Source organism: Garra rufa, chromosome 21 (assembly GCF_049309525.1).
Source record: "Garra rufa chromosome 21, GarRuf1.0, whole genome shotgun sequence".
Taxonomy (NCBI): domain Eukaryota; kingdom Metazoa; phylum Chordata; class Actinopteri; order Cypriniformes; family Cyprinidae; genus Garra; species Garra rufa.
In genome coordinates, this window is record NC_133381.1 from 9,721,193 (window position 1) to 9,747,732 (window position 26,540).

At 36.6% G+C, this 26,540-nt stretch overlaps 3 protein-coding genes across 4 annotated transcripts; 2 read left to right on the forward strand and 1 right to left on the reverse strand.

Moving 5' to 3' along the window:
- Positions 1-2,754: 2,754 nt before the first annotated feature.
- On the forward strand, positions 2,755-3,661 carry il17a/f2 (interleukin 17a/f2). Its single transcript, XM_073826414.1, has 3 exons — positions 2,755-2,787; positions 2,986-3,146; positions 3,448-3,661. Exons 1-3 carry the CDS (start codon positions 2,755-2,757, stop codon positions 3,659-3,661), a joined length of 408 nt encoding a protein of 135 aa, XP_073682515.1.
- Positions 3,662-10,593: 6,932 nt separating this feature from the next.
- Positions 10,594-16,668, forward strand: lrrc57 (leucine rich repeat containing 57). Its single transcript, XM_073827164.1, has 6 exons — positions 10,594-10,836; positions 12,033-12,165; positions 12,265-12,400; positions 13,079-13,347; positions 13,429-13,614; positions 15,349-16,668. Exons 2-6 carry the CDS (start codon positions 12,082-12,084, stop codon positions 15,388-15,390), a joined length of 717 nt encoding a protein of 238 aa, XP_073683265.1. The 5' UTR covers positions 10,594-10,836; positions 12,033-12,081; the 3' UTR covers positions 15,391-16,668.
- Positions 16,669-18,803: 2,135 nt separating this feature from the next.
- brms1la (BRMS1 like transcriptional repressor a) lies at positions 18,804-25,819 on the reverse strand. Of its 2 annotated transcripts, XM_073827049.1 has the most exons (10): positions 25,367-25,819; positions 24,680-24,770; positions 24,466-24,593; positions 24,308-24,387; positions 23,985-24,081; positions 23,807-23,896; positions 23,375-23,439; positions 20,883-20,922; positions 19,856-19,982; positions 18,804-19,769 (listed from the first exon to the last, which is right to left on the reverse strand). In XM_073827049.1, exons 1-10 carry the CDS (start codon positions 25,500-25,502, stop codon positions 19,652-19,654), a joined length of 972 nt encoding a protein of 323 aa, XP_073683150.1. In that variant the 5' UTR covers positions 25,503-25,819; the 3' UTR covers positions 18,804-19,651. The 2 variants fall into 2 exon arrangements, with proteins under 2 accessions (XP_073683150.1, XP_073683151.1); XM_073827050.1 differs by lacking the exon at positions 20,883-20,922 and having other exon boundaries at positions 19,632-19,769.
- Positions 25,820-26,540: the final 721 nt, after the last annotated feature.

Genomic DNA, 26,540 nt, shown 5'->3' on the forward strand with positions numbered 1-26,540 from the left:
AACCAGCAAAGGACCAGCATTAACCAGCAAAGAACCAGCATTAACCAGCAAAGGACCAGCATTAACCAGCAAAGGACCAGCATAAACCAGCAAAGGACCAGCATAAACCAGCAAAGGACCAGCATTAACCAGCAAAGGACCAGCATTAACCAGCAAATGACCAGCATTAACCAGCAAATGACCAGCATAAACCAGCAAAGGACCAGCATAAACCAACAAAGGACCAGCATAAACCAGCAAAGGACCAGCATTAACCAGCAAAGGACCAGCATTAACCAGCAAAGGACCAGCATAAACCAGCAAAGGACCAGCATAAACCAGCAAAGGACCAGCATTAACCAGCAAAGAACCAGCATTAACCAGCAAATGACCAGCATTAACCAGCAAAGGACCAGCATAAACCAGCAAAGGACCAGCATAAACCAGCAAAGGACCAGCATTAACCAGCAAAGAACCAGCATTAACCAGCAAATGACCAGCATTAACCAGCAAAGGACCAGCATAAACCAGCAAGGGACCAGCATTAACCAGCAAAGGACCAGCATAAACCAGCAAAGGACCAGCATAAACCACCAAAGGACCAGCATAAACCAGCAAAAGACCGGCATTAACCAGCAAAGAACCAGCATTAACCAGCAAAGGACCAGCATTAACCAGCAAAGGACCAGCATTAACCAGCAAAGGACCAGCATTAACCAGCAAAGAACCAGCATTAACCAGCAAAGGACCAGCATTAACCAGCAAAGGACCAGCATTAACCAGCAAAGGACCAGCATTAACCAGCAAAGGACCAGCATTAACCAGCAAAAGACCAGCATTAACCAGCAAAGGACCAGCATTAACCAGCAAAGAACCAGCATTAACCAGCAAAGGACCAGCATTAACCAGCAAAGGACCAGCATTAACCAGCAAAGGACCAGCATTAACCAGCAAAGAACCAGCATTAACCAGCAAATGACCAGCATTAACAAGCAAAGGACCAGCATAAACCAGCAAAGGACCAGCATAAACCAGCAAAGGACCAGCATAAACCAGCAAAGGACCAGCATTAACCAGCATAAACCAGCAAAGGACCAGCATATGTTGTTGTTTTTTAACAGGAAAGTCTTTCTGGTGAAGTTGGTTCACCAAAGTGGTATTCCTGACTTAGATGTCTAGAAACCAACCAACCATGGTAGAATACAAGCATCCAAAGTGTAATATATGCTGGTCTGTTTTGTCAGTTAGTTAGAAAGCAGGAAATGCATGTTCATTTTCAATAGAAGAAATATATGGCAGATTATGATTACTGAAGAAAGCCTTCATTACAACAAAGATCGGTTGCTTTTTACTGAATTCTACCACATATTTTACCATGTCCATAATACAGTTTTTTACAGACGCTAGGACACATTTCTCAATACTTAGGTCACTTTTGCAAAACTCTTCACACAGTGAGCACAACAGAAGTCTATGTGGGCTAAACTGAGGATCAATTATCATTGTTTTGGCACAAAATGCATTCAATGACTACATCTCTCAAATTTCATGAATTCTTTTCTCACTCAGACACAACAAATGGCAAAAATCTTTGTACGTACAGGACATTTTGCACTTGCTTACATATAGTTTTCAAAACTGTTAAACTTATGTTCAAAACAATAACATAATGCAAAACTGAATAAGACAGCAACATTCAACAGCAATATTTTATTGAAACATATTTCAAATCTAAAAATGCAGTAGATTAGCATTACTATTGTATCTGTATCAGTGGATGGTGTGTATACAAATTCTTGTATTTTGGAATTACTTAGTGCAAAAAAATTAAAAAAAATAAACAACATAAAATATTGACGAATTCTGCATCATGTCTGATTCATTCCAGTAACATATATTGCAGTTATAAACAATATATATTGCAATTATAAACAGAGATGTGTCCTTGTTTTAGACAAGAAAACACTGTGTAATGCTACATGTTGTTAGTGTTTTTAAGGTCATTGTTTTGTGGGTGACAAAGTGTGTTTGTCGGCTGTCAACCTTTGCTAGTGTTCTGGAAGAATGAGTTTATTTGAGACCTGAATAAAGTGTTTTGGTAGTTGTAGTGCATTTTGAATGTGAAATGAACTGCTTTGCCAAGCTGAAAGTCGGTTAGGAAAATTGTGTGAAGAGTTTTGCAAAAGTGACCTAAGTATTGAGAAATGTGTCCTAGCGTCTGTAAAAAACTATATGCAAAAATAATTTTTCAAAGTAATACTATTTCAGTCTTCTTCTAGCAATTTCTTAGTAAAATTGGTTTCAAACCCACTTTTTTCAGTGTATTAAACTGGCATGAAATGAATGCAAGGTGTCTTTAATAAAGTTTCTAAATTGTTCTCCATCTGAAAAATCGAATCAGACAAGACACAACCGAACAGAGTTTCCGAAACCTGACTAAAAGATTAAACAGAATCCAAAATCTTGATAACTCACCCCAAAAGCCTGATAATTATGATTCAGCATTTTTTTTCCCAACCGAAATTCAGTGAAATGGATCTGCAATGATGCCAACATAGACTGATCTTTAATCCGTAGGTTAGATTACTGGTAACGAGAGGGAAAATGTAGGTCTAAACATAGCTCCCCTCACCTATCAATTGATCTGATGAGGGAATCCAGGTCAGAGGTAGGCCATATTATCTATGCAATCATGATCAAGCATTGCATAAATAGATGAGGTGAAAGAGAAACATTTTCACACGCAAGAGAATAAAGAAGAAGAGGGCATTAAAGATGTTTCTGAGCTTCTTCAACGCTAAATACGTGGTGAGATGACCAAAACGTTCAGGTTATTTTTGTTAGCGATGCTAATAGCTATGCTAACACTATTTGCTTTACTAAGAGATTAATCTTAAAACATTTAGACTAAGTTTAAATGTAAGATGTTGTGGCGAAAAGAGGCCTCCTCTCAGAATTGGCTTGATTTTAATCAAATATAATAACAGATAATGATCTTTCTTTCAGGTTTTGCTAAGCTGTGCGCTAGCGAGCCTCACATTTGCCAAACAAGGGCAGAAAAGAATATGTGACACTAGTTTGACGATTGACTTTTATGCCTCAATGGATGCGGACTCAGAGGGAAATGGCAACATCCACAACCGCTCACTATCTCCATGGACCTGGATGTGAGTTGCAAAGTCATACATAAAATTAAACTTTCATTAAACTCACAAGTGAATCACAAAGAACTAAGATTTTGAGTTATAGAGGTAGAATGATGTTTGTATCTGTTTTATGTTGACAACATTTTAATCAGATATATTGTTTGGGAGATGAACATTTAGCTAGCTGTCATGGCTTCTATGTAAGCATTTTTAAGATACAGCAGGTCATGTGACATCAGTATGAAACAAAGTAAAGCAGGTCTTGGTTAGTTCTGTGGGTTTTGTCTCAGAGAAATAAGTGTCTTGTTTTCTCTGCTTTCAGACCAAAGTTTTCACCAGACAGAATACCACAGTTCATCTTTGAAGCCCAGTGCAATTCAGAATATTGCGTCTTTCCCAGTGGCACGGATTTGGGACTGAACTCTTTGCCTATTTATCAGGACATCCTGGTGCTGAAACAGGATATGGAGGACAGGAAGTGTTTCAGGGCGACTTTTGAGAGAGTAATAGTTGGTTGTACGTGTGTGCGGGCCTAAACCTTCTAAAATGACTTGTATGTTTTTATTTTAGAACAAACTTATTTATTTGTTCTGATCAAGCTGAGAATTTGAACAGATTTTAAGTTATTTTGCAGACAAATTAGTTCCTGAGTTAAATTTTCAATAAATATTAGCATTTATTAATTTAGCAGACACTTATGATATTTATGAATTGAGTACTAGTAAAATATTTAAACATGTTTTTGAACGTTAACAATCAATTTTATGAATTATAACATTTATCTAACACTGATTGCTATTGTGCACTCTCCATAACCAAACTGACAAGTTAAACACTGTAAAATTTATTTCTAAAAATGTTTGGATGGTTGGTTTTGCTGAAAAAACATAAAATAAAGACATGTCAATAAAAACCATGTTGTTTGGCTGACAAAATATGTTCTAAGAATGTTTCCTAGATAGGATACTAGATCACAGATCTCTCATCATTTAAAATACTTTGTGAAGGGAACAATCCATTTTATGATTCTGTAAACATTACTGGAATGTTATTTTTAATTTTCTCTGTGCCTTGCGAAAGTATTCAAACACCTTCATTTTTTTCACATTTTGTTATGTTGCAGCCTTATGTTAAACTGTTTTAAATAACTTTTTTTTCCACATCAATCTACACTCCATACACCCAATGACAATGTGAATTTGTTTTTTAACAACTTCGCAAATTTATTAGAAATAAATAACTAACATGATTCCATTGCATAAGTATTCATACCCTTTTGGAAAATGGAAATCTATCTCAGGAGCATTCATATAACTTCGAGTGAAGTTAACCTGTGGTAAATTCAATTCAGTGGGTATGATTTGCAAAGGCACAGACGTTTTAAAGGCCTAACAGCTGAAAATGCATATCAGAGCAAAAACCAAGCCCTGAGATCAAAAGAACTGCCAGTAGAGCTCAGAGACAGAACTGCATCAAGCCACATATCTGTGGAAGAGTTTAGAAAACATTCTGCTGCATTGAAGGTTCACAGAAGCATGTAGCCTTCATTATCCATAATGGAGTTTGGAACAACTAGGACTATTCCTAAAGCTGGCCTCTTGGCCAAACTGAGCAATTAATGGAGAAGGGTCTGGGTTAGACTGGTAAGGAAGAAGCTGATGGTCACTCTAGTTGAGCTCCATGATCATATATGCAGATGGAAGAAACTTACAGAATAATAAACATCACTGCAACACTCCATTGATCTGGGCTTTATGGTGATGTGACAAGACTTAGTCCTCTTGCAACAAAGCAAGAACTCTCAGAATGTGAGAGACAAGATTCTCTGGTCTGATGAACCTCAATTCCAAGCATCATGTTTAGAGGAAACCAGACATCTCCTGCTCATCACCTGCAAAGTACCATGCCAAAAGTAAAGTATGGAGGTAGCAGCCTCATGCTGTGGGGCTGTTTTTCAGCAGCAGGTACTGAGGGACTCGTCAGAGTAGAAGGAAAGCTCAACACGGCAAAATATAGAGATAGCCTTAATTAAAACCCAGTCCAGAGCATTCAAAACCTCAGACTGGGCAGAAGATTCACCTTCCAACAGAAGAATGTCCCTAAGCACACAGCAAGAGTGGCTTTTAGACAACAAAGAAACTTGAAAATGTGCATCTGTCCCCTTCCAAGCTGACAAAGTTTGTGAGGTGAAGAGGTGAGGTGAAGAATGGTAGATCATTTCCAAATGCAGATGTGCAAAGATTGTTGCATCATACCCAAAAAAAATTGAAGTTGTAAAGGTGTTTCAACTAAGTACTGTGTTAAGAGTATGAATACTTATGCAATGGAAACATTTCAGTTATTTATTTCTAATAAATTTGAAAAGTTGTTACAAACATGTTTGTAGTGCAGACTGATGTGGAAAAAGCTTATTTAAAGCAGTTTAACATAAGGCTGCAACCTAAAACGTGAAAAAAATAAAGGGGTTTGAATACTTTCGCAAGGTACTGTACATTTTTAAAAATGTTAGACAAGCATCCAACTAAAATATTTTGGGAGGATTACAGTACTGAAATAACATTTGTTCAGAACTTTGAAAGACATTTGTCAGAACGTTAGCCAATCTTCTGAGAACATTCCCTGTTAAGTGAGTGGCCTCTGCTATACTATACTTCTATCAAATATAGTAGCTGCTAATTAAACACAGACTACACCAGTATTGTCTCTCAGCTCTTATCTTATCAGAATACCCATATATCAAAATACGCTGTTGCTTAAACAGGATGCGCATGACAAAAAATGCTTAAGTGCAACTTTTGCGAAACTAATAGTGGGCGCTACATGTGTGCGAGCCAAAACCTCACAAAACATCTTATTTCAATATTGCAATATACGTATTTATTTGTTCCAGTGAAACTGAGAGTTGTGTTATAAAGAGAGTACTTGTGTACTGTAATTGTATTATGTTATTTAGTAGACAGAATAGTTCCTGAATTACAATTTTATTATATTTACATTTATTAATTTTCCCAGACAACGGGACAGAGATTTTTTGATATTTGTGTTTGACCAAATAACAATACATTTTATACATTTATGAATATATGTAGCCTACAACAGCTTGTCAGCTTACCAACAATTTTGTTCATTATCTATGCCTAAAAAGTGTAAATAAGGTAAAACGTTGTACATTTAAGGGTACTGCCCCAATGACAAGCTGTGGTACCCTTAAAGGTGCAATTTTTTGCTTTTTTTCTGAGAAATCACTGATGCTTTAGTGAGAAGAGAGGATCTAGTCATTACATAATGAAGTACTTAAATAGCAACAATTGCATCTTGTACCACATACATGTCAGGACGGACGTGGATGTGGTCTCTGGCACTCATCACTGTATGACCATGGTAACCATAGTATCTGTCATAGACAATATTAGTCTATGTATTAGTTCTTGTTACTACAACAAATCATTACCACCTTTGTCATCCAAAAAGAAAATGATGAAATCAAAGCTATTCTGAACATCTGAAGTATTTTTTATAGGTTAGTGTCATACAAGTTTTAAATGCAGTATAGTTTGCGGAAATGCAATGTTTTTTTTTTTCTCTTGTGAGTAGATCATTTTGATGAAGTATGATCTAACATAAAATTAACTAAAAGTAGCTTTAGTCTACATTTAGTCTACATTTGCAACCCTGCCATCTTATTTATGAACAGTGCAAAAATAAGATAATTTATTATTGTGGCTGGAGTACAAATAAATATAGTATGGTAACTTTATATGACCCTATAGATACCCTATCGGACTTGGACTTGGGAGATCAATTGTTTATTATGCATGACATAATGCATATCAAAGTCATATAAAGGTCATTCTACAGAATTGAAACTGCATTTTATGTAAGAAAATTTTATAACATCCAAGGTACACATTATTAGTAATTGTGCAGTTAATTCTCATATTTTATTTTTTATTAAGTTTTGGAATATTAGTCCTCTCCCCAAATTTGTCACTACCAAAACACAGTAATAATAACTTAATTAGAAGGGTTATATTGGCCTGTAAACAGTTTGCTTACGTCTATATTGTGCATATACAGTGGGTACGGAAAGCATTCAGACCCCCTTAAATGTTTCACTCTTTGTTACATTGCAGCCATTTGCTGAAATCATTTTATGTTAATTTTTTTTCCTCATTAATGTACACAAAGCACCCCATATTGACAGAAAAACACAGAATTGTTGACATTTTTGCACATTTATTCAAAAAGAAAAACTGAAATATCACATGGTCGTAAGTATTCAGAGCCTTTGCTGTGACACTCATATACTTAACTCAGGTGCTGTCCATTTCTTCTGATCATCCTTGAGATGGTTCTACACATTCATTTGAGTCCAGCTGTGTTTGATTATACTGATTGGACTTGATTAGGAAAGCCACACACCTGTCTATATAAGACCTTACAGCTCACAGTGCATGTCAGAGCAAATGAGAATCATGAGGTCAAAGGAACTGCCTGAAGAGCTCAGAGACAGAATTGTGGTAAGGCACAGATCTGGCCAAGGTTACAAAAAAATTTCTACTGCACTTAAGGTTCCTAAGAGCACAGTGGCCTCCATAATCCTTAAATGGAAGACGTTTTGGGACGACCAGAACCCTTCCTAGAGCTGGCCGTCCGGCCAAACTGAGCTATCGGGGGAGAAGAGCCTTGGTGAGAGAGGTAAAGAAGAACCCAAAGATCACTGTGGCTGAGCTCCAGAGATGCAGTCGGGAGATGGGAGAAAGTTGTAGAAAGTCAACCATCATTGCAGCCCTCCACCAGTCGGGGCTTTATGGCAGAGTGGCCCGACGGAAGCCTCTCCTCATTGCAAGACACATGAAAGCCCGCATGGAGTTTGCTAAAAAAACACCTGAAGGACTCCAAGATGGTGAGAAATAAGATTCTCTGGTCTGATGAGACCAAGATATAACTTTCTGGCCTTAATTCTAAACGGTATGTGTGGAGAACACCAGGCACTGCTCATCACCTTTCCAATACAGTCCCAACAGTGAAGCATGGTGGTGGCAGCATCATGCTGTGGGGGTGTTTTTCAGCTGCAGGGACAGGACGACTAGTTGCAATCAAGGGAAAGATGAATGCGGCCAAGTACAGGGATATCCTGGACAAAAACCTTCTCCAGAGTGCTCAGGAAATCAGACTGAGCCAAAGGTTTACCTTCCAACAAGACAATGACCCTAAGCACACAGCTAAAAGAACGAAGAAGTGGCTTCACAACAACTCCGTGACTGCTCTTGAATGGCCCAGCCAGAGCCCTGACTTAAACCCAATTGAGTATCTCTGGAGAGACCTAAAAATGGCTGTCCACCAACGTTTACCATCCAACCTGACAGAACTGGAGAGGATCTGCAAGGAGGAATGGCAGAGGATCCCCAAATTCAGGTGTGAAAAACTTGTTGCATCTGTCCCAAAAAGACTCATGGCTGTATTCGATCAAAAGGGTGCTACTACTAAATACTGAGCAAAGGGTCTGAATACTTAGGACCATGTGATATTTCAGTTTTTCTTTTTTAATAAATCTGCAAAAGTGTCAACAATTCTGTGTTTTTCTGTCAATATGGGGTGCTGTGTGTACATTAATGAGGAAAAAATGAACTTAAATGATTTCAGCAAATGGCTGCAATATAACAAAGAGTGAAACATTTAAGGGGGTCTGAATACTTTCTGTACCCACTGTATATAGTTTAGCTATTTTATTAAATGTTTTCAGAGGTAAATCAATAACAATTACTTTTTTTTTTTTTTTTTTTTTTTTTTTTTATATTTCAAGTGTGATTTATGAGATTTGTATTTTGAATCTAATTTCTGTGTAAAAGGTAAAATGTTGATCATACTGATTTTAAAGTAAAGGATTCATTAGTTTGAATACATTGAGCAAAAAATGATCATAACATCTTAGTTGATAATTCAGTATACTTTATTTTTGTTTCGGTATTTTAACTTGCATACTAACCCTGCTGAAAAAAAACAGCATATGCTGGTTAGGTATGTTTTGGTGCTGGGATGCTGGTTTTAGCTGGTTTATGCTGGTCCTTTTTCTGGTTTATGCTGGTCCTTGACCAGCAAAGGACCAGCATAAACCAGCATCCCAGCACCAAAACATACCTAACCAGCATATGCTGTTTTTTTTTTTTTCAGCAGGGAAAACACTACTAAAACATACTATAATACTAAAAATGTGCATAGCTGTATTGAAATTGTTTATTTCCCTCAAATATGAGGATTGTGTTCCTTTTGCCAGTACCGAAACCATTATGACATATTTTGGTCATGACTGTTATGGTAATGACAATTTTTATGAGATAACACCCCAAAAACAAAGATGTCACTACTGAAACGCCACCAAATGTTTCGGTATTGACAATGTTAGATACTTTTGAACCAAGCTCAGAGATGATAATCAGCACATGGTTAGGCCTAGCTAGCAGTTTTGAACAGTGGTACACATATAAAACAACCCTACTGAAAAAAAAACCCCAGCTAAAACCAACCTAGGCTGTTTGGCTGGTCTTAGCTGGTTTAGGCTGGAAGTAGCTGGTGTTAGCTGGTCTCCCAAAAGTGGCCAAAACCCCTCTAACCCCTTTTTTTTTCAGCAGGATAAATGTTATGGAATAACAACCAAAAAAGTGTGCGTAATTGCAGAAGAATAATGTTAAGTAGTGATGTTCCTTAAAGTTGCACACAGATCTTTTCTGTACACTTTTGAACACATTTACCTCAAAATGATGGGCCTATCTACTTACCATGTAGCTATGATAGAGGGGGACACAGAAATATTTCCTGATCACCCTGCTGAAAAATACAGCTAATAGCCTACCAGCCTGGCTGGTTGGCTGATCTTTGCTGGTTTAAGCTAGAAGTAGCTTGTTTTAGCTGGTCTCCCAGCCTGGCCAGGCTGGTTTTAGCTGGTGGTTTGCCAGCCTGACCAGCCTGTCCAGGATGGGAAAGTGGCCAAAACCCCTCTAAAACCAGCCTGCTGACCAGCTAAAACCAGCCAACCAGCCTAGGCTGGTTTTAGCTGTTTTTTCAGCAGGAAGGGGTGTAGTTAAAATCAGTCTCAGCCAATGGACTATGAAACTTAGAGGTTAGAGTTTGGGACAGCCACCTCCCAACTGAAAGTACCCAATAAATGATGATTTTATATATATTAAGCTTACTGATATTTTAAATATTATTGTGGGTTTAAATAGATAATAGAAGGATCTAAGTAAACATTTAAGATTTGAATACTTAAATGCTCTTTAAATGTGTTTTTTGGTTGTGGAACAGCAATTTTGTAAAATAGCCCATAACAGAGTGACTGTCAAAATCATTTGACGCCGTTTCACAGCCAAGCCACTAAGTGGCGATGTACAGAATATGAAACGGAAGATACATTGTCTATTACCGCCAGCCGGTGGACGGGAGGTGCAATTACACACGGCAGCCTCAATCAACTAACTGCCTGTTTCTACATAAACAAACATCAGCCTGGGGATGGACAAAGTTCCATAGATCACCATTTGATCACCACTTTAGATCACCATCCGATAATATTTTATTGCTTTTTAACACATTTATTAAGCGCTTAATGAAGGTTCTTTAGCTGTACCCAACGGGATTCTGTAAACTTTTCCTGCTGTACACATTGTCAAACTGTGGATTCACAGATAGCCATTCGAGCTAGCTGGCTAAGGTAAATATGAATCTTAAATATGCATTACTAAGCTGAGTGTTTTACATGGTTTTCAGTCGCACATGTTCAGATTTTTGAGATTTTAGCTCGTTGCTAATTATACTTTGCGCCGAAGGGCTGAAAGATTGTTTAGCTCTGCAAGAGCTATTCAATGATCAATGTGGGGTTTTTTTTCAGGTCAGAAATTACGTAATTACATCGGGGTTGTATTATTTACCATGCTTTTACTATTGTAACAACTATTGCAACTAAGCTTAAATGTTCAGTTTTACTAAATAATTTGTGAATGAACGTGTCAGTGAATAAATGTAACGTGTGTTGCAACTCTTAGGTTTAAAGTGTGTTTAGGTTGTTATTTTTTATAAGACATTCAGTTATATTTATAAAAAATCATATTAATCTAAGCATGGTAAGACTTAAGGGATAGTTCACCCAAAATTTAAGTTTCTGTCATCGTTTACTCACCCTCATGGTATTTCAAACTTGTATGAATTATTATTATTTTTTATCTGTTGACATATATGGCTACCAGCAATTGTTTAGTTAATAGCATTTTTCAAAATATCTTCTTTTTTGTTCAATACAGGTTTGAAACAACTTTAAGTTATTTGGGTGTACTATCTCTTTAAATAGTGGTCATTATACAATAACCTTATTTAAGGTTTTAACGTTTTTTATCTACAAGTCAAAAGTTTACCTGTACCTTGCAAAATCTGCAAAAGGTTAATTATTTTACCAAAATAAGAGAGGTGCATGTTTCCTTCTGGAGCATCAGAGAGCGTTTGAACCTTCTGTAATAGTTGCATCTGAGTCCCTCAGTTGTCCTCAGTGTGAAAAGATGGATCTCAAAATCATACAGTCATTGTTGGAAAGGGTTTAAATACACAAAAATACACAAAAACCTGCTGAAAAACTTTGTGGGATCTGAAGGATTTTTCTGGAGGACAGCTGTTCAGGACAAACAAGGGACGCATGAACACTATCACTAAACAAAAAACACAGCTGTGGATCATTTAGGTAACAAAACTATTAAGAATCAAGGGTATGAAAACTTTTGAACGGGGTCAACTACTGTTTTCAGGTCAGTACTAAAGAAAAAAATAACATGCATTTTGTATTTTGGTAAAATAATTACCATTTTGCACATTCTGCAAGGTGTATGCAAACTTTTGACTTCAACTGTAACTTTATTTTAGTCTTCCAGTGGATTTCCTGATCAAACTCGACAGCATCCATATCTTGTAAATGGGGAACAGCGCGCTCAAAGCTCATTTGGAAACATCTCAAAAGACTGGAGTCTTTCAGCTGACTGGAAAGGGTTTGACAGAGGTACTAATAGGCTTGCCGTAATCATATTCACCACTCTGATGCACTTAGCAGTGACGTCCTCGTGGATTATTGACAGCTCAAATGTCTTTGTTTATGCAGTTCCCAGAGGAGCTGCAGAGACTCACCGGAAACCTGCGGACAGTCGATCTGTCCAACAACAAAATCGAGGTGCTTCCAGCATTCATAGGAGGCTTCCAGCAACTCAAGAGTCTTACCATAAGCAGCAATAAACTTAGTAAGTGTTGAGAAATAGCTAAATATCACTGTCATGAAGATTAACTGTCATTCTACTCTTTAATATATTTTTTTTTTGTATGAATGAGATTTTTAATGTTTCTAAGGCTCTTATGCTCATAAAGGCTGTTTATTTGATCAAAAATACAGTAAAATCAGTAATATTGTGAAATACTTTTTACAATTTTTCTTATTTTAATATATTTTAAAATGTAATTTATTTCTGTGATGCAAAGCTGAATTTTCAGCATCATTACTCCAGTCTTCAGTGTCACATGATCCTTCAGAAATCATTGATATGCTGCTTTGTTGCTCAAGACACATACTCTAATGTCTACAGTTGAGGTCAAAAGTTTACATACACCTTGCAGAATCTGCAAAATGTTAATTATTTAACCAAAATAAGAGGGATCATACAAAATGCAATAAATGGTGTTTTTTATTTAGTACTGACCTGAATAAGATATTTCACTGTAGGATTTTGAGATCCATCTTTTCACTCTGAGGACAACTGAGGGACTCATATGCAACTATTACAGAAGGTTCAAGCTTTTGACCTGAACTGTACATAGTAAATCAAAGTCTGTGTATTGCAGAGGAGCCTGTATTCTGTGAAATGAATCCTTAAGCACTCTATTAATGTATGTTTTTTTTTGTTTTTTTTGTTTTGTGTGTACAGCCAGTCTACCAAATGACATTGGGAAACTCAAGAAGCTGGAGACTCTTATTTTAAATGGGAACCAGTTGAAGCAGCTTCCTTCATCGATGGGTCAACTGAAGTCCTTACGCACCCTGAGCCTGTCTGGGAATCACTTTAAGGAGTTTCCTAATGGACTCGGCACCCTTCGCCAGCTCGATGTTTTGGACCTGTCCAAGAATAAGATCCAGGTGGTTCCTGCAGAAGTGGCCGAACTGCAAGCCATTGAAATCAACCTCAATCAGAACCAGGTAGGTTTGTTTTAGTTTATTGCATTTAGCAATTGTCATGTCACAATAGGAGTGTCATTGTGACTGTTTGTTCTGTTTCAGATTTCAACCTTGTCTCCAGAGGTGTCCCGTGCTCCCAGACTGAAGGTCTTAAGGCTGGAGGAGAACTGTCTGGAGCTGATCTCTATCCCAGTCTCCATCCTCACTGACTCCCAGGTGTCCCTGCTGTCTGTGGAGGGCAACCTCTTTGAAGTTAAACAGATGCGTGATCTAGAAGGATATGATAAAGTAAGTTTGTGTTAGTTTGGCCTACTTTTATAGCTTTAAATCTTATGTATTTTATGAGAAGATATTAAAAAATCTTTTTAGATTATATTCTGTCTGTGGAGGGTCATAGAGCTCTCGGATTATTATTAATTTGTGTTTCTAAGATGAACGATGTGAGGGTGAGTAATTAATGACAGAATTTTCATTTTTTTGGATGAGCTATGCCTTTAATAGTCAGTTTTGTGTGTCTCACCCTCTTCTTTAATATCACATGCTTTTCCAAGATGCAAAATACCACAGTTTAAGTTTGAATGTAAAACAAAACCGGTCTAATTATTTGTTTTTGAAACAAAAGTAAAATCTCCAAAATCTAACATGTTATTTCAGCAGAGTAATAGGATTTTAGAAGCAGAAACTGAAAATCTGAAAGCTTTAAGAAGTTTTTTTTTTTTTTTTTTTTAAGAAGTGTCTTCTGCTCATCAAGCCTGCATTTATTTGATCCAACGTACAGCAAAACCAGTAATATTTTGTAATGTTTTTTACTGTTTAAAATAACTATTTTTCTATTTAAATATATTTTAAAATGTAATTTATTTCTGTGATTTGAAAGCTAATTGTTTAGCATCATTACTCCAGTCACACGATCCTTCAGAAATCATTCTAATATTCTGATTTGCTGCTCAAAAAACATTTATTATGTTGAAAACAGCTGAGTATAATTTTTTTTCAGGTTTCTTTGGTAAATAGAAAGTTTAGAAGAACAGCATTTATCAGAAATAGAAATCTTTTGTAACATTATACATGTCTTTATCATCACTTTTGATCAATTTAAAGCATAATGTTCATGTCTTTCTTTCTTCAGTCGTAAGGAAATTATGTTTTTTGAGGAAAAAAATTCAGGATTTCTCTCCATATAGTGGACTTCTATGGTGCCCCTGAGTTTGAACTTCCAAAATGAATTTTCTAAATGATCCCAGCCGAGGAAGAAGGGTCTTATCTAGCAAAACGATTGGTTATTTTCTAAAAACATTTACAATTTATATACTTTTTAATCTCTAAACAGAGTACACACAGAGCTAGACAAGACGAGCATTTGAGGTTAAAAACTAGATAATTTTTTTTTTTTTTTTAGAAAATAACCAATTGTTTCGCTAGATAAGACCCTTCTTTCCCTGGCTGTGATTGTTTAGAGCCATTTGAAGCTGAATTTTGGAAGTTCAAACTCAGGGGCACCATAGAAGTCCACTATATGGAGAGAAATCCTGAAATGTTAACATATGAAAACATCATATATTTTAGGGGGTGGGTGCTATACCACCCTGTTGAAATAACAGCTAAAACCAGTCTAGGCTGGTTTAAGCTAGAAGTAACTGGTGTTAGTTGGTTTCCCAGCCTGGCTAGGCTGGTTTTAGCTGGTGGTCTCCCAGCCTGACCGGCTAATACCAGCTAAAACTGCATTTTGGAAGTTCAAACTCAGGGGCACCATAGAAGTCCATTATATGGAGAGAAATCCTGAAATGTTTTCCTCAAAAAACATAATTTCCTTACGACTGAAGAAAGAAAGACATGAACATCTTAGATGACAAGGGGGTGAGTACATTATCTGTACATTTTTGTTCTGAAAGTGAACTACTCCTTTAAGCATGTGATTTAGGAGCCTTTAATTCAAATTGAAATTTGAATGGCATTAAAAGCGATTTAATTAATTTATTTTTTTACATTGTCATATAACGACATGCTTTAATCTTTCTTCAGTACATGGAACGTTTCACTGCAACCAAGAAGAAATTTGCCTGAACAGTCGGAGGCTTCCTGCACCTGTCCTCTACGCTGGGCTTACCATAGAGAGGCTTCAGCTGGAGCCGCTTGTGTAAATGGAAAGACATGGAATGGAAAAATGCTCAAGACTGCTTCAGAACTTGTTAGAACGACGGCTCAGAAACCCCAGCCCTGCTGCTCATCACATTACAGTACAAACAGCACTGTATGGACCTGCATTACTCTTTCTTTGCAAAGATTTTATAAACCGAAATATAATGCAGACTCAGCTTTATGAGGACATTTACACTGGAGAATGGTTTATTGGATACTCAAGTGCACTAAGAACGTCTGTCCGTCAGAAAGGCTAGTATAACAACGAATAAATTGTACGTCCTGTACCCTTATAGCATGTGCCATTGCTATTCATTTATTTTAAAGCATTAGAGTGTTCTGTTCCCTTCTTCGTATGTCTGTTATTATTTCATTACAACATTGTTTTGGGCATCAATGAGGTTTTATCTGTTTAACAGTATTTTGATTAAACTGTGATCTCAAATCTTCCGTTAAACGACATTTGCTGTGATATTTATGAAGTAGCCATTTTTATGACAACAAAGACTGAATATGAGTCTTAATGTTGATTACTATTACATGCAATGAATGCCAGTGGATATTTATATATGTAACACAACAGTCAGTTTTAATGCAGTACATTTGCTTTTACACATTTATACATGCTGCATGTATTCTTATCATAAAAATGCAGAACTACAAGCATTTTAGTGAAGGACTATGTCTTTTCATTCTGTTTTTGAGATCATGGTCATCTCTATGTATTTGTCTATTACGTACACACTTGAATGCTATCTTTGGTCATCTGTTTAAAGGGATAGTTCACCCAAAAAATAAAAAAAAAACCTTATGTACTGTTCTAAAACTGTATGATTTTTTTTTCTTTTGCTAAACACAAAAGCAGATATTTGGTCTCCATTGACTTTCACAGAATTTTCATTTTTAGGTGAAAGGTCCCTTTAACCTAGTCTTTCTTTCTTTGAATGAATATATGCACATTAATGCAAATGTGTTAAGTACACATCTAAATCAGAATTTTTCTGTCAGAATTCCAACATATTACCCAAAAGCATTCATAAGTGGCTTTTCTAATGCAAAATACATGTTCATGCTTCTCAATGTACTACACCACTAAATTATTTTTATGCTGCCACATTTATCCACAGAATAAAGCTTGCATTGTATTAAAATTAAAAGTACCCGAATGTTCCCTTCAGGATGAATAAAATACATCTATCTATCTGTCTACCTACAGTTTTTTTATTGATGCACAACGACTAGCAAATAGCACAAAGCAGTTTGTTGCATAAAAATAGAAGTCAGGATAGCAACTAAGGACATAAGATTTGCAAAAATTAAAGGAGAATTTACTCACCCCCTTGATATCAGAGATATATCTTTCTTTCTTTAGTCAAAAATTAGGGGTGGGCGATATGAGCTGAAATTTATATCACAATATTTTCCACGGTCCAGACGATATGGATATTATATCACCCATATATAAGAATATATATAAAAAAAATTGGAAACACATTTTAGTATACCTTAGTTAAATTACAGTCAAATATGTATTTTAACTTTATATAACTAGGAAAAAAACTTGATTTCAAGATGTAAGGCAAAAATAAAATTTCTTTAGATGTGAAATTATGCTACGTAAGTCACCTGTGTAAAGGAAAAACTGCAAATGGACTGAAAGTACATGCAAATTCACTCCATGACAGCAGCTTATGGACCATTCTCAATACAGTGTTTGATTACCGCTGTAAACAAAACTGCTCTGCGCTGCACATATGAACACAGAGGTAAGAGAAAAGGGAAATGCCATCTAAACTTTTATGAAGACAGTTCCCTTCGGAGATTCATTCAAAATAACCCCTTGCCCCTCATTTCAATAATTATATATTTTTTCCAATATTTCGCACATTGTGAACGGTGATCCGATCATGTGTTCGGAGCAAAAATCAACCAGTTACGATCTGTGGCCTCTCAAGCAGAGTATCTCTCTCTCATGACTGCTGGAAAAAAACAGCTAAAACCAGCCTAGGCTGGTTGGCTGGTCTTAGCTGGTTTAGGCTGGAATTAGCTGGTTTTAGCTGGTGGTCTCCCAGCCTGACCAACTAAGACCAGCCTGGCCAGGCTAGGAAAGCTATACCGCCCTGCTCAAATAACAGCTAAAACCAGTCTAGGCTGGTTTAAGCTGGAAGCAACTGGTTTTAGCTGGTCTCCCAGCCTGGCTAGAACCAGCCTGGCCAGGCTGGGAAAGTGGCTAAAACCCCTCTAAAACCAGCTTGCTGACCAGCTAAAACCAGCCAACTATTATGTTGTGCCATGACATGGATTTTGTTATACCATGGATACCGTACATATGCATGGATTTCATTGGATGGACAGGCAAAAGTTAGCAGGCTGGATTTAGAGGGGTTTGGGCCACTTTCCCAGCTAAAACCAGCGTAGCCAGGCTGGGAGACCAGCTAAAACCAGTTACTTCCAGGTTAAACCAGCCTAGACTGGTTTTAGCTGTTATTTCAGCGGGGCGGTATAGCTCCCACCCCCTAAAAGATGTGATTTTTTTTTTTGAGGAAAACATTTCAGGATTTCTCTCCATATAGTGGACTTCGATGGTGCCCGCAAGTTTGAATTTCCAAAATGCAGTTTCAAAACGATCCCAGCTGAGGAGGAAGGGTCCTATCTAGCGAAATGATCAGTTACTTATTTTCTACAAAAATTGAATTTTTACATACATTTTAACCTCAAATACTTGTCTCGTCTACGTCTGCGTGAACCTTTTCCGGTTCAAGACAGTTAGGGTATGTCGAAAAACTCCCATCTCATTTTCTCCTTCAACTTCAAAATCGTCCTACATCGTTGCAGAAGTACTGACCCAGTGTTTAAAAAGTGAACATGCTAAGAAGATCAAACTCCCTTTACAAAAAAATGGGTAAAACTGCGATGTAGGGTGATTTTTAAGTTAACAAACAAAATGATATGGGAGTTTTTTTCAACATACCCTAACTGTCTTGAACCGAAATACATGCAGGACTAGACAAGACCAGCATTTGACGTTTTAAGTGTATCAATTGCAATTTTTTCTTTTATAAAAATAAGTTAATAACCAATCATTTCGCTAGATAAGATCCTTCTTCCTCACCTGGGATCATTTAGAGCCTCTTGAAGCTGCTTTTTGGAAGTTTAAACTCCTGGGCACCATAAAAGTCCACTATATGGAGAGAATCCTGAAATGTATAAAACTATAATTTCTTTACGACTGAAGAAAGAAAGAACATCTTGGATGACATTGGGGTAAGTAAATTATCTTTACATTTTTGTTCTGTAAGTGATTGTGTCATTAATAAAGCACATTGATAAAGCAAAGCTCTGATATCGAAATGCTGTATTTGAAATTTTGTTCAATGTAATCTGATAATCAACTGAAAAAATACATTTCATCTTTGAGAAAGAAATAAACAGGCATGGTACAACAAAAACCAATGGGTGGTGCTATAACCCAACATAGAACAGAACACTGAACTAATGACAAGAACTGAAATGCACATTACATGAATTATATAAAGTATTCACCACATTTATGGCTCGTTTAGACTGTAAATAGAGCAGCAAGATCACATAATCTTAGAACACGATGAACAGTAAACAGCTGTTTAAAGAGCCGAGACTCTAAACGGTGCGGTCTTCTTGTTTATTCACTCCTAAAAATACTTCAAATATCTGTATTTCATATAAGCTGTTGCACAAGCAAGACCGTTTCAATACACTATCAGGAAAAAAAAAAGCCACCAAGGATGGCAAATGCAAATTGTGGCATATCATTTGTATCTGAACACAGTGATGAGGCAGAAATGTAAAAAAAAAGTAGGAAATCATTTGGTAGCCAGACATGGCGTTACAAAATACTACACATGAGAATCAGGCCGAAACGTCACTGAGCAGAACTGAAATGGAAAGTGAGCCCAGTCAGCAAAATACAAAAGTCCCACATTTCATGGTAGTAACTACGCCTGTGATTATACTACATTTTTGACCTGCACTGAATATACAACAAAATAACATCAACTTTCCTCACATTTCAAATGACAGACAATACACCAACGTATCCGTTTTTAAACATCAAAAAGGTATTTAAATCATGATATACTGTACATAAAATGGCACTATTAAACATGTCAGACTGTGATACCAACATCTAATCAGGATCTCAGGTAGATCAGGCGTGTTTTATTGTGTATTTGCCTTTCTGAAGCTGTGAGATGTAGAGTTTCGACTTGCTCCCATCGGCTCGCTTGAACCACACTTCATCGTGATTGATTGTAGTTATTATAGCGCTGTTTCAGAAGACAGAAAAACAACTCACAAAAGTGCTGCATTCTGCAAAATAATCAATATGAGCTTGTTATTTAGGATCTCTCACCTCGTGGGGTACTCGTCTTTTTTGTCGATACATATGGCCTGTCCACGGTTGTACCAGTCCCCGTCGTAAAACAAGCGTCCGTCCTCGGAGCGGGCATTGTGCTGGTGTTTGTCACTCTTTGAAGAGACTAAAACAAATTATGCAAGTTCTGCTGTTAAAAATGTAATAGAAAACAACTTAAACAATACATTATAAAGCACCCGTAGGATACACCAAACTACAGTAACTATATAAACATGATGTGTTTTGTGTCTATATTTAACTGGTATTTGTTAATAGGTTACTACTTAGGAGTTAGAGGGGTCATTATGCACCGAAACTCCAGGACGTTGCCCAGAGTAAAAAGGAATTAGAAGAGTAGAAGTATTTGAGAAAGGTCACTCTAGTAAAAGGGAAATTCTCAGTTTTTTTTTTAAGTAATGAATACTTCTATTCAGAGGGGACACATTAAATTAACCAAGGTGAGTAAAGACATTTGTAATGATATAAATGTTTTGAATTTAAAATAATTGCCATTTTTGTTCAGTAATAATAATAATAAATGTTTTTGAGGAGCAAATCAGAATATTAGAATGATTTCTGAAGGATCATGTGACTGGAGTAATGATGCTAAAAATTCAGCTTTAAAATCACATGAATAAATTACATTTTAAAATATATTTAATTAGAAAGAAGTTGTTTTGAATAGTCAAACTATTTCAAAATTTTACTGTTTTTGCTAGACTTTGGCTCAAATAAATTCAGGCTTGGGAAGCGTAAGAGACTTCTTTAAAAAACTTTTGACGGGTAGTGTATTAAAGTAGACAACAGTTATTTTAAAGTGTAATAATATTTCACAATATTCCTGTTTACTGTATTTCGGAGCAAATAAATGCACTCAGAAATGCACTCTAAAAGTCATTGCAAACTTAAGTTTTTAATTTAAGCAGTTACACAATGACTAATAAATAAAGTAATATTTCAATAAATTAATAATGAACTTTAATATAGTTATGAATATTAAATGCAACAATAAATATTATCTTACCATCAGTCTTTACTCTGTGAGGTCCTAATGTTGCCATGGCCTATAAGATATTTACAAAAAACATAATTTACTTTACAATAAAAGTGGTTCATATAGGTGTGGGCGATATGACCAAAAACTTATATCATGATATGAGTAATTTAGTTAAATAGTAAAATTAGCCTGGCTAACGCCAGACCACGTTATGACTTCGTCATGATTCGTGGTCTGGGAACCACATGTTCATTTTCTCGTGTTTGAGGCGTGGTTTACGAATGCCCAGAGCCGTTTATTGGGCGCTACGAATGTCTATCAAATGCGCCTGTGCGTAGCTCATAGCCAATCGTTTCAATCATGCCGGATGACGTATACAGTAAGTAGACGTATACGTATACTTTTGGTTTAACGCCAAAAGTTGCTCTTTTTTTCAAAATAAACTTGCGTTCTAAACTACTTAGAACACTATCTAAGGGGCCGTTCACATGTCGCGTCTTTTGCGAGCTAAAGTTCGTTATTTCAAATGTAGACGCGCACGCGCGGTATGCGAGCGTATAATGGAAGCGACGCGGTTGTGACGCGCTTGCGTTTTCCATGCGCAAGCTACAGAGCGGTTTGGAAAGGAGAAAGCGACGCGCCTAGCGTTTTCCACGCGTTTTTAGGCGCGACATGTGAACGGCTGCATCGAATGATAACTTGCTGCCATGCTGGATCCATAGTTATAAACAAACTGCTTCGGTGAGTCGCATAGAAGGCGTCATCGTCTTGCTGCTCCCTCCCCGTTCTGTGGTTGGTTCCCTATCTGAGGTGAAATTTGGTCCATGGTTTCCATGCTACCTTCCAGCATGAATAAAATCGCGCTGCGTGGAAGGCAGCATGGGGACACCCAGGCTATAGTAAAATAGCTATTTTTGCTTTAAATGGGGCATTTATAATATCAACATTTTTGATACAATAGAAATTTCATAATTATTGTCACCCGTGACAATATCACGAAAAATACTAATACTAGCCTAAATAAAAAAAACTTAAAACTTAAGCTCACTGAGGACAAGTGAACAGTGAGAATAAGAATAAGAAACTAATTAGTAGCAGTAAGCATTAATACAGAATAAAACTACAGTAGAACAAATAAAATATAGATATGCTACATTCTATAATGTAACCATATGTATAAAACAGTGCATATTCTTCACTGTGTAAATTAAATATATATTTCTTCTAATTAAAGTTACAAGAGTGATTTAATCAAGAGCAGTGAGTGATTTTCTCTCTATATTGGAGCTGCCCAGATCCAATATACTGTTACACATTTTTTTTTTCTCAGCCGTTTGCTTTCATATAAGACCTAAATTACTGTGTTTATAAGATTACTTGTAAAGACGGCCATTTTGACACTAACAAGTGTGTGTATTTAAAGGAACACTCCGCTTATTTTGGAAATAGGCTCATTCTCCAACTCCCCCCCGAGTTAATGAGTTGAGTTTTACCGTTTTGAAGTCCATTCAGCCGTTCTCCTGTTCTGGCGATATCGCTTTTAGCATAGCTTAGCATAGATCAATGGATCCTATTAGACCAATAGCATCACGTTCAAAAATGACCAACGAGTTTCGGCATTTGTCCCATTTAAAATTTGACTCTTTTGTAGTTATATCGTGTACTAAGACCGGCGGAAAATGTAAAGCTGCAATTTTCTAGGCCGATAGGATTAGGAACTACACTTCCATTCCGGTGTAATAGTCAAGTAAGTTTGCTGCCGTAATATGTACGCAGCAGGCGCAGTAATATCACGCAGTGCCTGAAATTAGTTCCCAGCTAGGTTAGCATTTGCACATGTGCTGCGTGATATTACTGCACCTGCTTCAGCCATGTTACAAACTTCCTTGACTATTACGCCGGAACAGAAGTGTAGTTCCTAATCTTATCGGCCTAGAAAATCGCAGCTTTACATTTTCCGCCGGTATTAGTACACAACATAACTACAGAAGAGTCAAGTTTTAAATAGGAAAAATATCGAAACTCGTCGGTCATTTTTGAACGCGACGCTATTGGTCTAATAGGATTCAATGATCTATGCTAAGCTATGCTAAAAGTGATATCGCCAGAACAGGAGAACGGCTGAATGGATTTCAAAACAGTAAAACTCAACTTATTAACTCGGGGGGAGTTGAAAAATGAGCCTATTTCCAAAAAAGTGGAGTGTTCCTTTAACTGTTCAAGGCCTATAAAAAGGCAAAAATAACCCATAAACATCACTCGTATATAGCAAAATGAGTTCCATTTCGCTGCTTATTGCACTTCAACAGCTTACAATCTCTTGTTTTTAAACCGCAATGCTTAAAAACATGTTCAAACGATATGTTTTCATGACCATGTAGTACAGCAATGTCACGTGAGTGTGTAACTGCGAAAAAAAGAGAATAGTAGAAAATCTCTACCTATTGACAAATTTCTACCAATTAATCGCGTCTACCGGTATATCACCCACCCCTTGTTTCATATAAAAAGTGTCTTACCTTTCTAATAGCAGTCCAGTCTTCCAGTATATCCAGGTCTTGCAGCATATAAACTATATATGGTCGTGCACATGTTAAGAAACTCACAAATTATACAGTTTCAAGCTACTTCTGGATTGATAGATTATCCACCTTTTTCTTCAATGTGAAAGTAAGCCAATGAGTGAGACTTCCACTTCATTAGCCGCTATAGGGAAATAACGAGAAGAATAACAACGTGCAGTAAACAGCAAAACGGTTTGCACTACAAACCAGTGTGTTCATAATTAAGATGAAAATCAATACACCAAAATGGCAAGTCACACCAATTTGCAATATTAAGCCGCAAAACGAGCTGGATGCTGGACCCATAAAATTCACAAATGGTGGCATCCACTTTTATAGGAAGAAAAAGGTGGATAGGTATGTACAACAGATTGTAGTAAAGGATATCTGAAACAACAACAGGCTTTTTCTTTTTGTCTGGACTGAAGGGATCTTTCTTCTTATTTTTTCTTGATTGTATCTCATCGTTCCAGAGCTCTGTAGAGGAAAAGTGACATAAAAGATGGCATAAATAACACACACACACAAATTTAATTGATTGTGACAGTAATCACAATTTCAATACCTGAGGTAATGTCTATACTGTGACGGTCTTCCTCCAAACGTCTGATCTTCTCCTCTAGTTCACTTTGTACTGTATCAAATAATAACAGTTTTTCACTCTAGAACAGATAAAATAAACCAAATTAGATTGCATTTTATTCTGAAAGCTTGTTTACATTAGTGCATGCTTTTAATGTTCTAACTGGCAGGCTTTTAGTGCCATTAGAGCAAACAAAAGCTTCAAGCATTATAAATACTCCTGTATGGGTGTTATGATGACTCAGCAAGACATTTCAGACATGCACCATTGTTTAGGTAATAGCGGATTACATCTGTAAAGCTCACCTCCCAGTGTTGGAACGCTGCTTGGGTTTCACAGTCGTATTTATTCTTCACCGATTCCAAGCACAACTCTCTGTAGATACCTGTGTATGAATGTATTATTTCAACAATGAGATTTCAAAGAACAATAATTCCATGTTCAATTTGGACATCAGACCGACCTGCAACTTTAGTTCTAATTTGCATGTTCTCCTGAAGATTCGCAAGGGGTTCCAGGTACTCTGCTGCCTTTCCTGACATCACCTCCTGAAGTTTGGCATCAACCTGACTCAGTCTCTCTTTATATAAACTAAGGAAAGGATGTACACTTAGTAACCAGTCTGTCAAAGTTTGTATGTATTCATGCACAAATAGAAACAAGTGGATGGTACATACTGGTCTTTGAGGTCAGTGAACTGTTTTTCTAGATTTGTCATTTCGTCAAGGCATTCCATCCTTCTCCTTTCACAGTCCTCATCGTCCATTTCTGAAATTAAAAAAAATTGTTTAGTGTTTTTTTTAATCTTTAAAGAAATATTTCATCCATAAAGTATGTTTTTAACCTCAGGACATCAAAGATGTAGATGAGTTTGTTTCTTCATCTGAACATATTTGGAGAATTTGCATTGCATCACTTGCTCACCAACAAATCCTCTGCAGTGAATGGGTGCCGTCAGAATGAGAGTCCAAACAGCTAATAAAAACATGAGAATAATCCATGTGTAATCCATATTACTCCAGCCTATCAATTACGGTAATATATTGTTAGGCAAAATGCTCCATCAATACATTTGGCTAAACAAGTGAGAACAAAAATATGCATTACATGTGGATTATTATGATGTTTTTATATTTTTACATGCAGCTTTTCACTTCACAAGACATTAACTGATGGACTGGAGTCGTGTGGATAACTTGTGGCGTTTTTAAACAGCAGTTTTGGCTCTCATTCTGACGGCACCCATACACTGCAGATGATCCAATGGTTAGCAAGTGATGTAATGCTACATTTCTCCAAATTTGCACATGCATCTATCTACTCCTATATATCTACACAGTCAAAATCCAAAGTCTGATTCGCACCTGAACTTTCCCCATCTTCAGAGACAGAAGAGCTCTCTGTGTCCTCATCTTCTGAGCTGCTTCCCTCTTGCTCTGCGAAATCCACCTCCATTTCTTCATGATTGCTCTCCTTCTTTTCTCTCGAGTGCACTGGCATCCCGTCTGTTTTTAAACTAAGACTACCGTGGAATCTACTGAACTGCTTTAAATCAATTTTTATGTAAGCAGATGTGTTTGTTAGCTTGATGTTAATGCTAAAAACAAAACAGACACATGAACATGTAGATGTATCATGCTAACAAACGTTCAAATCCTGCAAATGACCAGTAGCTGTTGATTAGTGTAGATATGATGAAATCCAAAAAGGGAGCTCTTGCTTATCAAATCGCTTTACCTATTTGAATATTTTTGCAAACCACAAAAAATCTATGTTTTGCTTTTTTAAGCCATGCTACTCTCTGAAAAGCTGGGACACTGGCGCGGAATGTGCGCTGTTGTGGCACTCTGGGTTTTGTAGTTTTTATGTTGACACGGATCCATCCGCTACTATTCTTCGTAGTGGACTAAAAAACTACAGTTCCCCGTCGTCACTCGTACTGTGGAGAGTGTGTTTACGACGATAAAAACAGGCTATATAAATCAATGGACGACTGGAAAAAATGATTGTGTTGTTTTTATTAGTGTGGTCCTTTAAACTTAGAAATTATAATTTATTATTATTTCGTTTATTTTGAAACAGAGCTGTTGTTGTTCACCCAATTTCATTTTCAGACAATTTTACAATGCAACAATAATTCAGAATCAAATCACCCTATTTCTTTTAATGTGTTTTTTACGTCAATTTCTTTTTATTAATTTCTTTCTCAAAGAAATAAGTCACGCAATAAACAATGAAAATAAAGCTTGAGGTTTTAATGTTCATCATTCATTTAGGCTAATTACTTGTTTGTTAGAATATATTAAAATAGAACAGTATCAGGGCAGAATCTTTCGTTTTAAAGTATATTTTAAATTATAATAAATACTTTTTTGTGCAATTTTTTCAGTCAGCCTCTGTCTATTTGCCGTTTTTTTTCTGCAGAGAGTTTTGAGAGTAGTTTTGAAGAAATGAACACAATAAATAGATGTAATTCAATTTTAACAAATTGATATTTTACATTTACTGAGCCACAAAGGCAAGTCATGTACCAGTCAA